The 16,524-nt window shown below is 48.7% G+C and overlaps 1 protein-coding gene across 1 annotated transcript; it reads left to right on the plus strand.

The window, feature by feature from the left end:
• The first annotated feature begins 278 nt into the window (after window positions 1-278).
• Window positions 279-14,269, plus strand: LOC119105708 (uncharacterized). Its single transcript, XM_037229184.1, has 14 exons — window positions 279-378; window positions 4,075-4,194; window positions 4,720-4,893; window positions 5,197-5,508; window positions 6,009-6,241; window positions 6,909-7,076; window positions 8,377-8,518; window positions 8,799-8,921; window positions 9,684-9,773; window positions 10,461-10,587; window positions 11,124-11,226; window positions 12,025-12,140; window positions 12,644-12,741; window positions 13,073-14,269. The coding sequence occupies exons 1-14, from the start codon at window positions 337-339 to the stop codon at window positions 13,226-13,228; spliced, it is 2,004 nt and encodes a 667-aa protein (XP_037085079.1). The 5' UTR covers window positions 279-336; the 3' UTR covers window positions 13,229-14,269.
• The last annotated feature ends 2,255 nt before the right edge of the window (window positions 14,270-16,524 follow it).

The following is a 16,524-nucleotide window of genomic DNA, read 5'->3' on the forward strand; positions in this document are numbered from 1 at the left end:
CCGCCCCCCGCCGGCCAGCCCAGCCCGCCGTCCCCGCCCCCCGCCGGCCAGCCCAGCCCGCCGCGCGCCCAATAACACCGCCCAATATCGGGCCCGCTTTAATTTCGGCGTATTAGCGCGGCTTGTTAAGCGCCGGTCGATTTGCTGATGAGACGGAATTGAGGCGGGGTAATAAGATGCGGTCAGTGAGATGGGGGGGGGGGGGGGAGGGGGGGGGCCGTCTCCCGCGCTCCGAAGGGGTGGTCGGCGCGGCGCCGGCCAGACGCCGGCAGGGGCAGTGTCGGAGAAGGCTGTGAAGGACCCCGGCGTCGCCGCCGCCGGCTCCGTCCCGGCGCCATGCCTAACAAGAAGAAGAGCAAAGATGGCGACGACAAGGAGGTAGGTGGAGTCTGAGCGAAGGCTGGGGTGACGGAGCGATGGGCGCCGGCTGGAGGACCGCCCGCTGATGGTGACGGATGCTGGGTGTAATCTCGAGATGACCACTTTTGATATTTGAGGAGGACGTTCGGTTTCAGCTTTCGTTGTGACAGACGAAGGATCATGAAGCAATGTAGTACTGGACGTTGGCTGAATGGGGGCATGCCATGACTGTAGCCCGGTACGCTGCGATGAAGCTTGCTCAGATGAAGCTCGGTGAGCACCAACACACTTGTAGACGTACACGGATGACCCTTTTGATATATTTGTATACCGCTCGCCTTGAATATTTTTTTGTGAACTCCATCGATGCCGCACAAGACAATGGGCCGCGAATATCAAAGAAACCCCGATTATCCCCACATGTTTCATCCATGCGCGGCAGGCACTGGAGACCTGCTTTATAATTGTATAACTGAACTTTTAACCGAGTACAGGTGCGACCAGTTATTCCATGATCTTGCTAATTGAAAAAATGAGAAAAGACTTGCTGAAGTAAATCGCGAATGCCAATGGATTTAGTGGATAAAACAGACAGTGTCAAGGAGCAGAGGATCAATGCAAAATGAAAGTGTGCCGAACGTGTTGAGTGTGGTCTTTCGCGTCGCGGTATACCTCGTAAGGGGCGCCCCCAACAGTGGTGACTTGTGCGTCGTCAGCCAGAGGAGTAGAAATGTCGTGGAAACTAAGGGGGGACGGGCAATATTGACTTTAAAGGTGCTTCATTTCATGCAACATTACCGTGTTCATGTCAAACGTTCCCAAAAAGGGGGAAAGCTTGACCCTCTTTTCCCTGTTCTTACAGCTATGCTATCAAATGTCAACAACTCTACTCATAGCCGAAATAATCGAAGCCTTTCTTGTGGACTCGGGTTCGGGGAGTGGGGGACAGAGAGTAAAACAAATCTACCAGTAAAGCATGCTGGAAACTTGGTAAAAGAATATTGAGAAATGGCAGGGAGCTGTCATCCAAGGACTTGCTGAGGAAATCGCGAAGGGAAAGGAACAATTATGATCGTGCTCGCACATCCGACACCATGTGATGGCGGCGTGACGTCACTTCATGAAATATATAGACTGGCGTATGATGCGGCTGATCTCAGTTTAAATGGCTTCAATGCAAACTTCTCTCATTCTTTGGCTAGTTAAGTTTTGTGAGGGATTTTCGGCCTCACGTCTGCATCTGGTCTCAAGGCCCGATTACAATGTGTCAGTCAGTTGAGTATTGTGCCGCTGGCCAATCAGGAATGAGCTTCGAAGAAATAGGACGGCGAACCGCTATTTTTGTTCATTGGGTGACTTCGTGCATAGTGCATACATGAGCTTTTAACCAGGCTGCATCGAATACAAAAATTGAGAGGGATTGCGCAACAAACCGTGTTTCCAAAAGATATGCTAATGCAGGTCGTTTGCCTATTACATGCTTCTTGCCAAATACTGCTGGCTAAATGAGCAATCTTTTTCCATGATGGCTATTGTCACATGGCAAGCCTGGATTTTGGCTCCTTTAAGTCTCCTTGTTCGTTCGGTCACGACCGTACTGTGGGCATTTGGCGACATTTTCTGTCTGCTGAACAGCAAGAGCTTTATGCAAGCAACCAAGCTAAAATATGAGAAGTGGTCTGCTGGCCACCTCCGTGGTGCAGAACAGGCGTTCTAACCGTAGGGAAGGGAGAGGGTCTCCCGGCTGAATTACAGGTATCTTGGGAACGGGCATCGCAGTTCGGTCAAATCAGATCAGGGTCAAGAAAGATAAGTTTTGAGACAGTGTCAAACGAGTAGGGGGGGGGGGGGTGGGGGGGGGGGGGGCGTGGGGCTTGACAGTGTTTAGCCACAAGCACTAAGCCGAAAAATACGCTATTATGGTACATTTTTGCCACAATGCAAATAGTGGCAGTGTTTCGTCTGACTTGGTGTGTTCAGATGCGAGTGCGATATCGACATGTCTATTGTGTGATTCGACTTGTGTTGCCAGCACGTAATCGTTGTGTAAAACAATGCCCTTGTTGGCTTATCAGCCGCTTACATGGTCGCTTTCACAGTAAGAGATAAGAATATTTGTGGCTTGTGCCAGCTGAGATTCGCTGTCGGACGCGGGGGTCATAATTCGATGCATCCTGAGGGGAAAATGGATGTAGAAGTTGGGAGACACTGGTGAGAAGGGAATGCGCTGGACTAAAAACCAGCGGCGTGGTTACGAATCCCTTAACGGACACAGTGCTTGACAAGACCGACATGGAAAGACCAGCTGACAAAAGTCCGAAGAGGGCCGACCATGCTCGAGGTGGCCGGGTCACGGCGCTACACGGCACGCAGACCCAATCGCAGTCCTGAAGCCCGTCTGACAACAGCTCCGGGTGCTAAACTGTGCGGTGAACTGGACCGGCAAAACTTGGGTGCTGGATGGAGTGTACACCCAAACAAGCCCTGCCTCGCAAGTGCTTTGAAACCACAGCCACTCATGTAAACTGCTCAGAATGGATTTAAAAATAAGGAAACAGCAGTTAGCCCATAACTATCTAGGTGTCTCACGACTGAGGCGTGATCACATTCACTCGCTCCTGAGACTGCATGGGGTGCGATATTAATATATTTTCAGGCAGCTCCACCTGTCTTGCTTTTGCACACCTCCACACCCTATGATGTGATTGCCCACTGTTGTGCGATTCATGAGTTCGTTGGGTTTCGGTGACGCAGTGGTTGGGCTGTGCATCTGGAAAACTAGAGGTACAGGGTTTGACCCTCCGCGGTGTCCGCCCAGAGTGAGAGGCAAACGTGGCATAGAGCGTTAAATGCTGAATGTGTCGTAAAGCCACCATCAGTAGCCCGTCCACCCGCCTACTTTCTTTTAACATGCCATGCCCATTGTCAATGTCTACACTTGGGTATTTTCTCGAAAAATGTAGTAAGATATTAACATCAACGACAACAATAGCAACACCAACATCTGGAGGCGTTATGGACTAGATGGGGTTGAAATATGTCGCCGATTCGCAGATGATGCGTGCGCCGACACCATGCAGTTGGTACACAAACGTAGCTGCTTTGGCTGCTGATATTTCTAATGAACCCCTTAAATACCAAATTCGAGCAGCTTTATGGTCTGTCACCGCGCACGAGTGACCTACCGCACACACCGACCCGCAGTTTGCTTGTGCCATTGTCCGTCCTCGTTGGTCTTGTGTGGCCGGAATGACGAATATCTGGGCCCGTTCTCGACCTGCGTTGTGACCTGAACACCTTGCTATTGTTCCCATGTGTATGATATGGAGAGGCTGTATTTTGGTGGTGTATAGGGGATGTGCGAGTTCTAAGTTTGATTATGTTGCAGTGATATATACAATCACGTCCTAACGAACCATTGTTTTCAGTTGCCTTGAACGGATCGAGCCCAGGAAGCCAATTACAATAGCGTTTTAGTCCATATAGTAGGCTGAAATCAAAGCGCAGAAATGATAGCATTGCGTGTGTTCGGAATTTTCTGAGGTCCTAGGCTACGTTTGGTCAGAATCTTCTGCCCGCTCAGGTGAACAAAAATAGCGAACTGCTTTGGTAATACCCAGTTCTTAAGAAATTACGAAACGGGCAGGGCAGCCGCATTCTTCTATTGCACTGTACTCACGTCTCTAAGCTCACTCACCGCCAACATCGTCACAGGGGGCCAAGGAGACGTCGGAGCGGGCCGAGAGTGAGGCGCTTGAGATGAAGTTGCCGCCCAACCCGCGCCGCCTCTCCGGCATCTCCATCGACAGCGAGGACTCCACCAAGATGGTCGAGGTGCGCACCTGGGTCCACACTCGTCCCAGCTGGTGGCCCCCAATTAGACAGACAGCCTGTGCTAGAGAAAGATGCTGACATCCACTGATTCGGTGCTGGTAAAAGAGACTGCCATGTTGCTATGCGCCCTTGCGCCAGCCGTACTCGGGCAGACAGGGGGCGGAAGGAACAGGTAAGCTCCATGCTAACAGCTGACAACGGCATCGAACCGCCGTAGGTGTCTAACAAACGACTGGGTCAGATGTTAAAAGTGTAGAAGAAAGTATTATGGGTATAGCATTTGTTCCCCTCCCCCCCAAAAAAGAAGAAAATAAACACAAAGCCGACCGTAGCCAGTGAGCTCCACGCTGATGGCAGACGGGTGAAGAGGGTCAGAGTCAACCGTTTGTTCGTTGTATCTTCGAAAGGAGCTGCCGATCTCAGAGTCAGTCCAGTTCCCCGACAGCTGTCTGGACAGCCCTATGTTCTCGCTGCTCGCTGGGCTTGCTTGCAAAGAGCTTGCTGAACAACTCAATTTTATGGCAGGTTAAGACGGGCTGCTGCGGCATGGACCCCACCACAGGACGGGGGAAGCAGCTCCACCTGATCCAGATGCTGCTGCTGCCTTTCATCCCCATCATGGCGCTCATCATACAGAACGTGGTGAACATGGTCACTGTGCTGGAGTCTCAGGCAGACATGCAGAAGACCATCGAACAGGTGAGCAGTCGCGGCTTAAGACGCTGTTTACCACCTTGTAAGGAGGAAGGTATGCTGTATTCGCATTACATAGCGCTAAGACCAAACCTAACCTAATTAGAAGTCATGCAACTGATGTGCACCGAGGATCGATTGTTAAGTGCTCATACTTGGCGGCTTGAGTCGATGGATCGATAATCGCAATCGCCAAGGAAGCATTAATGAAGATGAAATCAATTGCATATTAAAACATTTAATGACATCATCAAAACTAAATAGGCATGGATCGCTACGTCAAACGATGCAGTAGATACGTATTTTCAGGTGCAAATCAGTACCGACCTGGGCAACGTCACGGAAGCCCTGCAGTCTGAGCGCGCCGAGATCGCCTTCTTCCTCTTCACCAACGGCTCCGTGATCCGGCGGAACCTCTCCGAGCACTTCCAGTACACCAACCAGCTGATCGACAACTTGCAATGGCCGGAGTTCCGGATCGACGACAAACTATTCCTCAACAAGTTCCTGTTCCGGATTCGCTTGGACGACTTCAGGGACAAGATCAGGAAATTCGACACGCCCTCCATCGATGCCGGAATAGCGTTCTACAACAGGGCCAATTATATCTTTCTGGATCAGGCGAGTTAAAAAAATCGGGAGAGGGGAGGCCTGTTTTGTACCCGTTAGTATCTTCCGAATCCGGAGATTTCGTGTGCAGGTCGAATTAAACTTCTCGTCGCGTTAAGCTTGACTTCCAGTTTTCACAATCTAACGGACGATTTCATGACCAGTTAGATAGCATCACGTCCTCTCAGAACGGTATTGACATGATACCTTCCCCACCACATATATCAGTGCGAGCGTTTACACCTGGTGCCTGACGAAGGATGTTGCCAGCGAGCACAAAATCAGTCAGTGCAAACGTCGACCGTTAGAAGCACCGAATGTTGACGGCTAAGGTTGGGAACCCCAGGCCATTCATTCCCTGTGCTGACGCCTTTTTTTGTGTCATCCGTGTGGACGCGGTGCTCTCAGCACCTAATATTGCACACACTGTAGGTGACTTGGTGTTTGCTCCCATCATGACTCAGCGCCTGACGCCTCCTTGACTGAGGGTGACTTGCGTGTGCTGCTGCCAGCTCACTCGGGAGATCAAGGAGAAAGACGCCAGCGGCGTGTGGCGTCCGCTCCTCGCCTACAAGAACATGATCCGTGCCATCGAGCATCTGGGCATCAGCATGGTGTTCGGCGAGCAGTACTTCGGCAGGGGCGACCTGGACCAGAGCAGCTACATCGAGTTTGTTACTAACGACGCGCTTGGACAGGACTTCCTCAACAGCAGTCAGAACTTCGCATACTGGATCAAAGATCGGTATGTCGCTTCAAGCAGTGCGCGATCGCTAGTTTTCGCCGCACCGGAGTAAGGTTTCATGCATGACAACTGGCCAATTGCCCCTAAACCACGGATGAATGACCCCCAAAAACGTGCTTGGATCGTGTCTGGGGACATCGTTATGCCTTCCAAATTATCTTTACATCGTGTCACGTCACCTAACTGAGAAGATAGGTGAGCGATCCTGAGAAGAATTATTGCTTTCTAGTCGTTGACTGATCTTTGGTAGCATGAGTGGAACACGGCTATGTTTTCGGCGGCCAGAATGCTGAAATCGTCTGGTCGCTTCGTGACGAGCTTACGATTCCCTGACGGTAAATGAAGTCTATGTATTTAAATTAAGTCCTATACTAACGTGTTCATGTTCTACCAGAAATCGGTGTGAACAAAACTGTCTCTTCGGTTATCATTCCCGGCACAAATTTGCACCTTTCCGATTTCAGTTTATATAAACTTGTTTTCCATTTGCCCACATTTATCCATAGGGAGGCGTATGCATTCAGAACTAAATGGTTTATTACATGCGATGAGCGAATAGTTGCACTCGCAACGCTTTCGAATTGCAATGTAAGTGCAGATCCACGCCCTTTCTGATAACTCCCCTCCCCGCTGGCAGTACTGCATCGCGTCGTTTGCCCTTTCCCAGGTACGTGCAGCTGCAGAGTATGTACCCCTGGTACTCCAACATCACCCGACGACGTCACGAAATTTTGCTGCGAGAGAAGATTGACCCCGACTTTGAGAAAGCTACGGAGTACTTTTATGCCATGCTAGGGTACCTCGACGCCCTGAAGACGATCCAGTACGAGATCCGGTAAGACGTTGTTCTGAATACTTAATTCCTGGGTGGTTGTCGGAGCCTATATTTGTGCAGAGTCACTAACAGCTTCACCCAGGTATCCCAGAACTTAATTAGCAAAGCCTTACACTAGTTACGTCAAATGAGTAATCGCGATATATTTCACATGTTCACTATCCAAAGGTCAGCACCAGAAAGAAAAAAACAAGTCCAGTTTTCACAAACATGATAATTATGTATTTCATTGCATCGCAAAACGCAATACATCGGCTTTGATGCAAGGAAATTTCACAATGTTCGTCGTTTCCTGCCGCAGTTTTCCGGAAACGTTTTCCTTGACCGCGGACGACATTTGGCATCGTCACACATTTCAACACTTCCGAATACCGATATCCTTTTTTACAAAGAAAAAACAAGAGCAGTTAATAAATCCAAACAACTACGTTGCAAATCTTTGATTACATGAAAAGTATGAAAACAAGTCATCTTAATCCGCAGTTTTACTATTTTCATAAAATAAATCCAAACTGCGACATCAACTTGCGTCACATGTGTCTATTGTTGTTATTCCCACGCCCAGTCCAATGCGTCGCACTTTGTATCACCGACAAGCGTCATCTAAGAAAAGAGTTATCTTATCTGCGAAAGTATGCTGTGAATTTCATATTAACCGCAACATGTCTGAGCAACACCGCGTAAGCTTGCTATGGCAAGCCTCCTAACCAGCTCCACAGCCGCAGCCATAGGAAAGGTCAGCAACAGTCAAAACTACCTCGAGCTGTGCTGAAATTACGTACAGGAAGCCTAGATGGGCTCTTCAGATCGCTACATGGGAACGGACTTTGCTATTGTCTCTGTCATCGTTAATGTATACCTGCTGCATCAAATTACCGATTCTTCAAGCATGATACTTCAAGAAATGCAGCGAATAAATACACATGAGCCATTGTTATAAAAAGGTCACCGATAATCAATATGGCTAGACGCCAAAAGGGAGGCAAATGATAATGAAGCATTGGAAGTTGATTTGAAATTGATATGCTTGGAATGATATGTGTTTAAATGTTTGAGCACGCTTGGCCACCTTTTCGTAAGTCACACTTTGGTCATCGTTTTCTAAGGTCCGTGGCCAAAAATGAACTTAAAATAGTTTCCCTTAAACATGTAAAACGCGTTTAAGGGCGTATTCATTTTTAGGGCGCCCAGACAATCTTTCATTGACTTTGAATGCGTTATATTTGACAGCACTGAGCCATAAAACATCCTCCGACCTGCTTGACATGATCAAGTGTGACTGAACTCAACTCTGCCCCAGGCACGAGGTGGAGAACACAATTCGGGAGGGCGTGCGGGCGCTGAACTCGGAGGTGGTGGTGGGCCTGGCGCTGCTGGTCATCGTGCTGCTCATCTCCCCCATCATCATTCTCCTGGTCCGCATGGTCACCAGGACGCTACAGGCACGTCAACACGTCAAAAACACGTGATGGTCATAGTGATGCCACACGAGCTGTGAGGTTCTGCTTTCACTCAACACCTAACCATGCTATTCGGATGTTTGTGATGGTGATCGGCAAGCAACTATTCATTTTATCTTCATTATCATGAAAACCCAGGTGGCAAATATTCGCATTTGGTATGATGTGGACTGTGAGTAATGCGGATCTATGTTCAGGCCGAGGCCAAACTCATTAAATTGGAACACTGTTTACGAGCCGCAATCACATGCTCTTTCCACAGGCGTTCTCGGAAACACTCCTGGAAAAGACGCATGAGCTAAGCAACGAGAAGAAGAGGTCCGACAAACTGCTGTACCAAATGTTGCCGCCGACGGTGGCTCAGCAGCTCAGGCAGAGGAAGCAGGTGATCATGTAGAACTTACCCTCGCCACTGCTGATATACATTGATCAGAATCTGTTGATTGGGATCCGAGCGTCAAGGAGATCATTTAAACGACACAGCTTGATAGTGGACCATCTTTGTCGCCTCATTTTACATAATTTGGCTTTTCTTCTGATAGACGATCCTCGTCCCGTTTGATGATGATGACAGGATAGCTATGAGTGTGCGTGATAAGGTCCAGTCGCCTCTGCTAATGAAGTCAGCCTCTGCCATCCCCATAATCCCTTTTGTGCCCGATGCATCCCAGAGCGGATTTGGAACCGTCCAGGTCAGCAGTACAATGTTACGTTTGTCAGGCTTTGAGAAAATCTAAGTAAATTTTAGAAAATGTATTTTGTCTATCCAAACGGTCGTATTTGGCGACTGATGCGTGCAGCACTGAAAAAAGTTAATGGTTCTACAGAAAAAAACTATTAATAATTTGAAAGGCATGTAATCAATACGAAGAATTCATCCATACATAGGCACCCTCGGAACTCTGTGACAGCAGCAGTCTGCCAAGAGTGTCGTTCAGGTTCGCTGGAATGTATCGGGCCTCATAGAGTCCTCTTCGCAATGCCGAGTGATACATCAAGATGCGCATTACAAAACGCATGTCACCGCGCCGTGCTCTCGCGAAAATCGGTGCTATTCTGCGCTCTAAACCGGCACCAAGTATAGCAGCTTGAAGGCCGCGTCGGCGCCGTAGCCGTGAGCGCTGATCGCCCCCACCCCTTCACCCAGGTGTCGACGGAGGTGCACGAGTCGGTGACGGTGTACTTCAGCGACATCATCGGCTTCTACGAGCTCGCCGCTGAGAGCACACCGCTGCAGGTGCCTCTTGTTTCCTCTGACCTTGTGCCAGTCGCTAGATGTAAAAAGTGGCGACTTGTGGACTATAATGTAGGACTCTTTGTTAAGACGAATTGCAGTCTTTGTATCGTTCGTGAACGCAATGCTCTTCCAGGCTGCCATAGTGGGTCGTTTTTTGGAGAGGTGGGTGGGGGTGGGGATGGGGGCTGGAGGCAAAAATTTTGTTCATCCCATTAAGCATCTAAAAAAAATACATGACGAATCAAGTTGTCGTCATAGTCAAAGTTACAACATAGCTGTAGGCACTGCTATATTTTCTCACACACGACCCAATGCGAGCCTTCTTAGCCCACATTTCAGTATTCGCAATCATCATTTTATGATGAACGAAGCAGCGATCGATATCCCAAGGATTTGGTTTTAAAGGATGTCGTTCACGCTGGCTTGTAGCTCGTCAATGATGTAAAAATACCAAGTCATGGCGCTGCGCACAAAATACATTTTGCCGTACATCATGCAATTTCGGAACCGTGAAGAGTACAGAGAGCAAATGCATCAGAAGGTCAACCAACTGTTTATTTTAGGTGTGGTTTCTTGAATTCGAGTGACGTCATATCAAGTCACGTGGTCAAATTATACTTCGGTCTGCAAGTGATGTGTTGAGTGCGATGTGACGTGTTGAGTATTAATGAACCACGCTGTTGCCAGGTGATCTCGCTGCTCAACGTCATCTATAAGATGTACGACTCACAGATTGACTGTTATGACGTGTATAAAATCGACACCGTCGGCGACGCGTACATGGTCGCCAGTGGACTGCACATGAGACGGCCCGGTGGGTAAACCCAGAAACGCGCTTTTGTCCGGACACCCAGCTTATCCCCATACCGCAGCATGATTGTGCCCTACAGGGTAACGTTATGGTTAGATTTTGCAAGCCTAAGGTCTAACCATAGCAAAAGGCAAAAACCAGGCAAAAGTGATGAATTGGGCACCAGTCAAAGACGCGCTAGGCAGATGAATGTCTTGCTTTTCAGCATTTTCGCAGTAGAAATGTTTACAGGCAATGTGCGGCAACGTGTAAATCTGGGTTAATGCACCCGTTGTGTCGGCGATTCGGACACATACCTCATATGCCCACCACAGTCAGTGGCCTGAATTTCACATCCCGTGTTGATATGTATGATCGATATGCGACCAAAGCTTTCATAGGATGGCGCGACCATATCCTGGTGCGCGCAGCTCCTTTGTGTAAACGGGCAAAAGGCACTGAACTCCGGCGTCACCCATGCCCAACTTGGCCATTGTTCAGAAGACTGCAGGTGTCATGTTAGACGCAAATCACACTGTAATATCGATCATGTGCTGCAGACACGAATCACGCGGCGGAGGTGGCCCACATGGCCCTGGACCTGCTGACGGGCACAGAGAACTTCGTCATCCCGCACATGCCCGGGGAGAAGCTCAAGATCAGGCATGTCCTCTGCTTCGAGACAGCTCTAATATGATGACCAGTTACTGGTGGTATAGTAACCCAGTTGTAAAGGATAGTTCAGGTTTTCTTATCGGCAGTCTGGACCGCTTTCTTCGAGAAATTAGGCGCAAAGGCAGGCAGTGAAAAGTTTGCTAGGCAGACAAAAGGTCAGTACATCAGAGGTCAGAGAAACGTTGAGAGTGCAACGTTTTGCTAGTTGATAGCGCAACGCCTTGCAATGGCTATTAACTTACAGCAGCGGTACGTCCGTCACGCATTCATACGGACTAGTCACCTCTGCTTTACGGACATCATTCATTCCCATAACGACTTATTGAAGTTTTGATTGTGAAGAGAGCAATAACCGAACGTCTCATGGTTTAGTGAAAAAGATAAAAGCAATGCGTGACAACTCAAGCCCCGTTTTCCTTCCATTCCAATGTACCGTGAGACTGTTGGCTATTGCACTTTTCAAATCATTATCTTAACTCTCCACCGTGCGCTGAAGCAAACGTTGGCATTTCTCTTCCTGGAACTCGCTGCTAAGAGCCTAAACATTGCTTTCATTTTATGTGACGAATCAGACGGGCTTCGGGTGCTGTCATGACGTCAGGGTCTGCCATCAGGATCGGAGTCCATACGGGCCGGGTGGTGGCTGGTGTGGTCGGCACTAAGGGTCGGGTGTTGTCATGACGTCAGGGTCTGTCATCAGGATCGGAGTCCATACGGGCCCGGTGGTGGCTGGTGTGGTCGGCACTAAGGGTCGAGTGCTGTCATGACGTCAGGGTCTGCCGTCAGGATCGGAATCCATACGGGCCCGGTGGTGGCTGGTGTGGTCGGCACTAAGATGCCGCGCTACTGCCTGTTTGGCGACACCGTGTCAACCGCCTCACGTCTGGAGTACACAGGCCAACGTGAGTCATCGCACTGCCGGCTGGGTAGATGGTGGCATCAGCGATAGTAAGGCATGACCGGACACCGTGGGAGTCTGAGTGCACAAGTTTGTGCAGCGAGTGATGGACACTGTACTTGAACCTTGCAGCTGACCTCCACTTGGCAGTTAGCGAAGTGGAAGGGGTACATAATGGATCAGTTCTGCCTGTTTCGGGCGCGATTCAAGCGTCGTTCGCCCCGGGCATTGTCTCTTCTTACCCCAAGCGCGCACCTGACGCGATCCAAATGACGTCATCGATGCCACCTCGCTTACCGGCCATATGACTTTACTCCAAGTGTAAGCCTGACGCGATCCAAGCGACGCCATCGATGTCACCTCGCTTACCGGCCATAGGAATTCACCCCAAGCGTGCGCCTAACGCGATCCAAATGACTTAATTGATTCTACGTCGCATATCTGAGTCCTGCAGCAGCGACTACGCGGCTGGCAACCACGGGGCTCACCAGCACGCCTGCGTTTCAGCGTTCAAGATCCACATCTCAAGCGCGACCCGCAGCATGTTGGAGCCCACGCAGGGAGGCTTCATCGTGGTGCCACGTGGAGAGGTGGACGTGCACAGGGTAGGTACCAGGCCCCCTACCCATTCTGCCCATTCTGTCAGGATTTGGCGTCCCCCCGGTGAAATGCACAGGTGAGGCTGCAGGGTCGAGTACGTGCTTCTTACGTTGGGCCTGGTCTAGATCGCCTCACCGAGCTACCAAAGAACAGCCAAGTTGTCCGAAGCGTGTTACACGCAAATACGTTGGACTGTGTGGCTTCCGGCGCCTGGGCACCAGGAGAACGTGCCATGCAAGCGTCATCTAAGTAGGCACCTGTTCACATGTCTGCTATTGCATCAGCGGCTTGTTCTTGTCATTGGGGCTGCTGGGTGATCAACGAACTCATTCGCAGAACAAGCCGAAGATGGAGACGTTCTGGTTGGTGGGTCGCCACAACGACACTAAAAAGCGGAAGGAGAAGATGGAACGAGAGAACAGCACGAAGGTCAGCGGCAGCAAGAAGAAGAAGGGCAACCCGTCGGTGATTAAGAAGATCCTCTGCAAATAACGCGTCCCTACGTTGACACAGCTGATGGTGGCTTCGCGGAGACACCGGCGTTGAAAGGTTGTTTAGAGCGGAGGATGGCTTTGGTTCGTGAGCCGAAGCGACTTCGCCAAGCGGAAAATTTGTTGCACTATGTAGGTATGCGCAGGCCGACGTGGCCATGGAACTTCGCACAATATCAGTCAGTCTTCCCGCCCTGTTTGTCGTCTTCGTTGAGTTACTGTGAGCGGTTCCCTGAGGGAACACTGGACGACACGGGATAAATGGTGGACAGTGTACGCCGCTGTGGCAGCCGCGTTGTTGGTACCATGCCAGTACCAAATATTCAGAGCCCTCGATGATCACTGACACACTGGTAGATTGTGGTATCCTCCAGGCAAAACAGAAGGTGTTTTGAGGCGCTTGGGCGAGACTTTGCTTTGTTCTCAAAGTCCCCAGTCTAAGCTGGCTGATTTGACGACCTTCGCCTCTTTGACGACCTTTTCTATTTGAACAGAAGCTACTTGAACAGAGGATTGAAACTACTGTGACGGCGTACACTTGGGTGTGATTATCAAGACGCTGACCTGTCGAAGTAGTTTTTAGCTATTTTTCACAAATACTTGCAGGAAAATCCATAGTTGGATTGCCATGTTTTCGGTACAGACTTGTCCGAGCATAGAAATTTTACGATTGTCCTAGAACATAAGCCATACATTGCAGTTGACCGTGGATGCGACAGCCTTAAGAGAATGAGGATCAGCTGGCACTTTTTCTTCGCCAGCCCCTTAAAATACAGAATCGGGTGAACACAGGCTGCAGTCGCCAGTGCCGCGTAAGGCCCCATTTGTGCCGAGAAAGCTTAAAAGTATAAGGAAGTTGCTGGGACAAAACTGTCAAATCTTGCATCTGTCGATCGGGAGACGTTTGAATTATGCTTTTCTGAATAAAGTTATCGAAGCTGCTGAAATACTTGCCACCCGCTGTTGTCCACCAATCAATATTATGTCACCATGCACAAGTCTGCTCCTGGAAGGGTAATAGATTATAGGATCATGATTTCATTTATTTGGCACCCTCTAGTCATTTTAAACCCGTAAAAATCACTGAGGAAGTAGAAGCCGGGTGCCACATGTGATGAATCTTTTGCGTTAAGATCCTGACGCAACGCTTTCATAAAGAAAAATATTCCAAATGCTCGCTGGAAGTATTTGCCACGGGAACAAGCAAAAAGCCACCGGGGTGTGGGGGGGGGGGGGGGGAAGGGAGGGGGAGGGAGAGCAAAACCTGCGCAGGGGATAGCGTGAAAATCTGTCCAATACCTCTGCAGCATTCATATAATTGATAATGCATACACGTCAACTGCATATGGCTACAGCTTCCGATGTTTAGCCTCTATTTCCGGCCGTAGTCAACAAGATGATCGATGTGATTTAACATTTCGGTTGAAGCACACGGCGAGCAGCCTTTGCACGAGGCATCATGAGAAGCGTAAATTGAACGATGCAAGAAATCGTTATTTTTGAAAGAAATACGGAACTGGTAATCGGATTTTGGATGGTCATGAGGTATCCTTCGTTACTGCCGCTGTGTGCTTGCTTGTTCTACTGTTTGAGCCCATGTTATGGAAATAAGTGTGCTGGGTGTCAAATGATGTCGAGCTCTGGTCTGCGTGACAGCTGCACCCGCGCGAGAGAGCTACGTGGCCGGTCGTTCACCGATTGCGCGGTGTCTGAAGGTGTTGATGGGAGCGTTATCCTGCTCACGATGCAGCGTAATGATGAATGTAGGGGATTTATTTCACAGCCGAGAACGTGGGTCGTGTCACATCCGTGGGTACCCACGAATTGGACAGGCTCAACTCCCAGCGCGTTGTATTTTCTCAAGTAAGGTTAGACGCAAATACCGTTTATGTGCTGTCAACGATGTTTGATACTTTAGGTTTTCTCAAGTCTATCATCGAGTTACGCGGTGATGAGTTTCGTTTATCAATGTGAACCAGACCTCCCCCAAATGAACGCGCTTGATAGGAAAGCGACGTTTTGTTTTGTTGCCGCATGCAGTCGTTGAAGAGACCGACAAGCCTAGCATGACGTTTTTGGAATTGATGTTTATGGGCGACACGGTCAATAAATGTGACTGAAAGGATGTTGGGTGTGTCGCCTGAGCCCACGTCCGATTGGCTACGAAACGTCTTTAGAAAACAGCGATGATGAGGATCCAAGCTACTACAGGTCATTCTTTTGACGTCCTTTTGACATGACCTTGGAATATATGTGGTTCTGATTAAGTCACCATGATCCCATTGCGCGTTTTCTAGGGTATATGGCCAGACCGCATTAACCATGAAACATTGTGAACGTGACACAGATGCGTTAACAAAAAATGGGTACATTTCCAGCGCTATTTTGGGTCACTTCTGGAACATTAAGGCATGATGACAGGATGACGTTTAAGATGGCCAGGCGTTTTTTTTTTACTCAACGTAGACTGGAGGGCTGTAGTGGAATACTTGAAAATTGAGTTTTTGCTTTGCATGGCCCAGAGTTATTGTAATGAAAAAAACAAGTGGTGGCCCATTCGGCCTCTGTAAGGTCGGACAAATAATTTCTTGAAAAGTTTTGGGCAAGCTCACCGGTGCTTCAATCAACACGCCATATGAAATTCCGAATCATATCCTTTTAAATATTACGGGAGCTGATTTCACTCAAACGATATCTTGCAATTTTGAGATTAATGTCGATTACGCCAAGAATAAGCTATCAGCATAGTAGCGAGAAGCAACAAAAAAACAAAAACAAAAAAGCATGCGATTTATATCAAAACGTATGCACGTAAGCTTACCTATGTACCAATGCTTACCTGCGTATACCTGTATAATTTTGAATCAATTAAAAATACAATTACAAATTGGACAGTCAGATAATAAAGCAATGCAAAAGTTGCCAAGTGCATTTGCAAGAAACGTTGTGCATAAATATATTCATAACAACAGGGTACTTATAGCATTATTTCTGATAGAATTACCAGGAAAATGGAGGGACAGATGGATCGATATTTCGGCCACAATTTATCTCTTATCGAAACAAATACCAATAGCGTGTATCAGTAATGCGAATGCACGTAGCGAATGCGTTTCAAAACATCAAGAGCTCATAACGTCTGGTGGAACTGATTACTGATATTCGTTTTCATAAAGGCATGCAGCCGAATTATCAATATATCCATCTCTCCATTCTCCTGATTATTCTAGGGGCAATATGGCTATTAGTAATGTCTTATCCATAAGCGATGAATGGAGCAAATTGGGTACCAAGCAA

This window comes from Pollicipes pollicipes, unplaced genomic scaffold (assembly GCF_011947565.3).
Source record: "Pollicipes pollicipes isolate AB1234 unplaced genomic scaffold, Ppol_2.1 Scaffold_6138;HRSCAF=7277_pilon_pilon_pilon, whole genome shotgun sequence".
Lineage (NCBI taxonomy): Eukaryota > Metazoa > Arthropoda > Thecostraca > Pollicipedomorpha > Pollicipedidae > Pollicipes > Pollicipes pollicipes.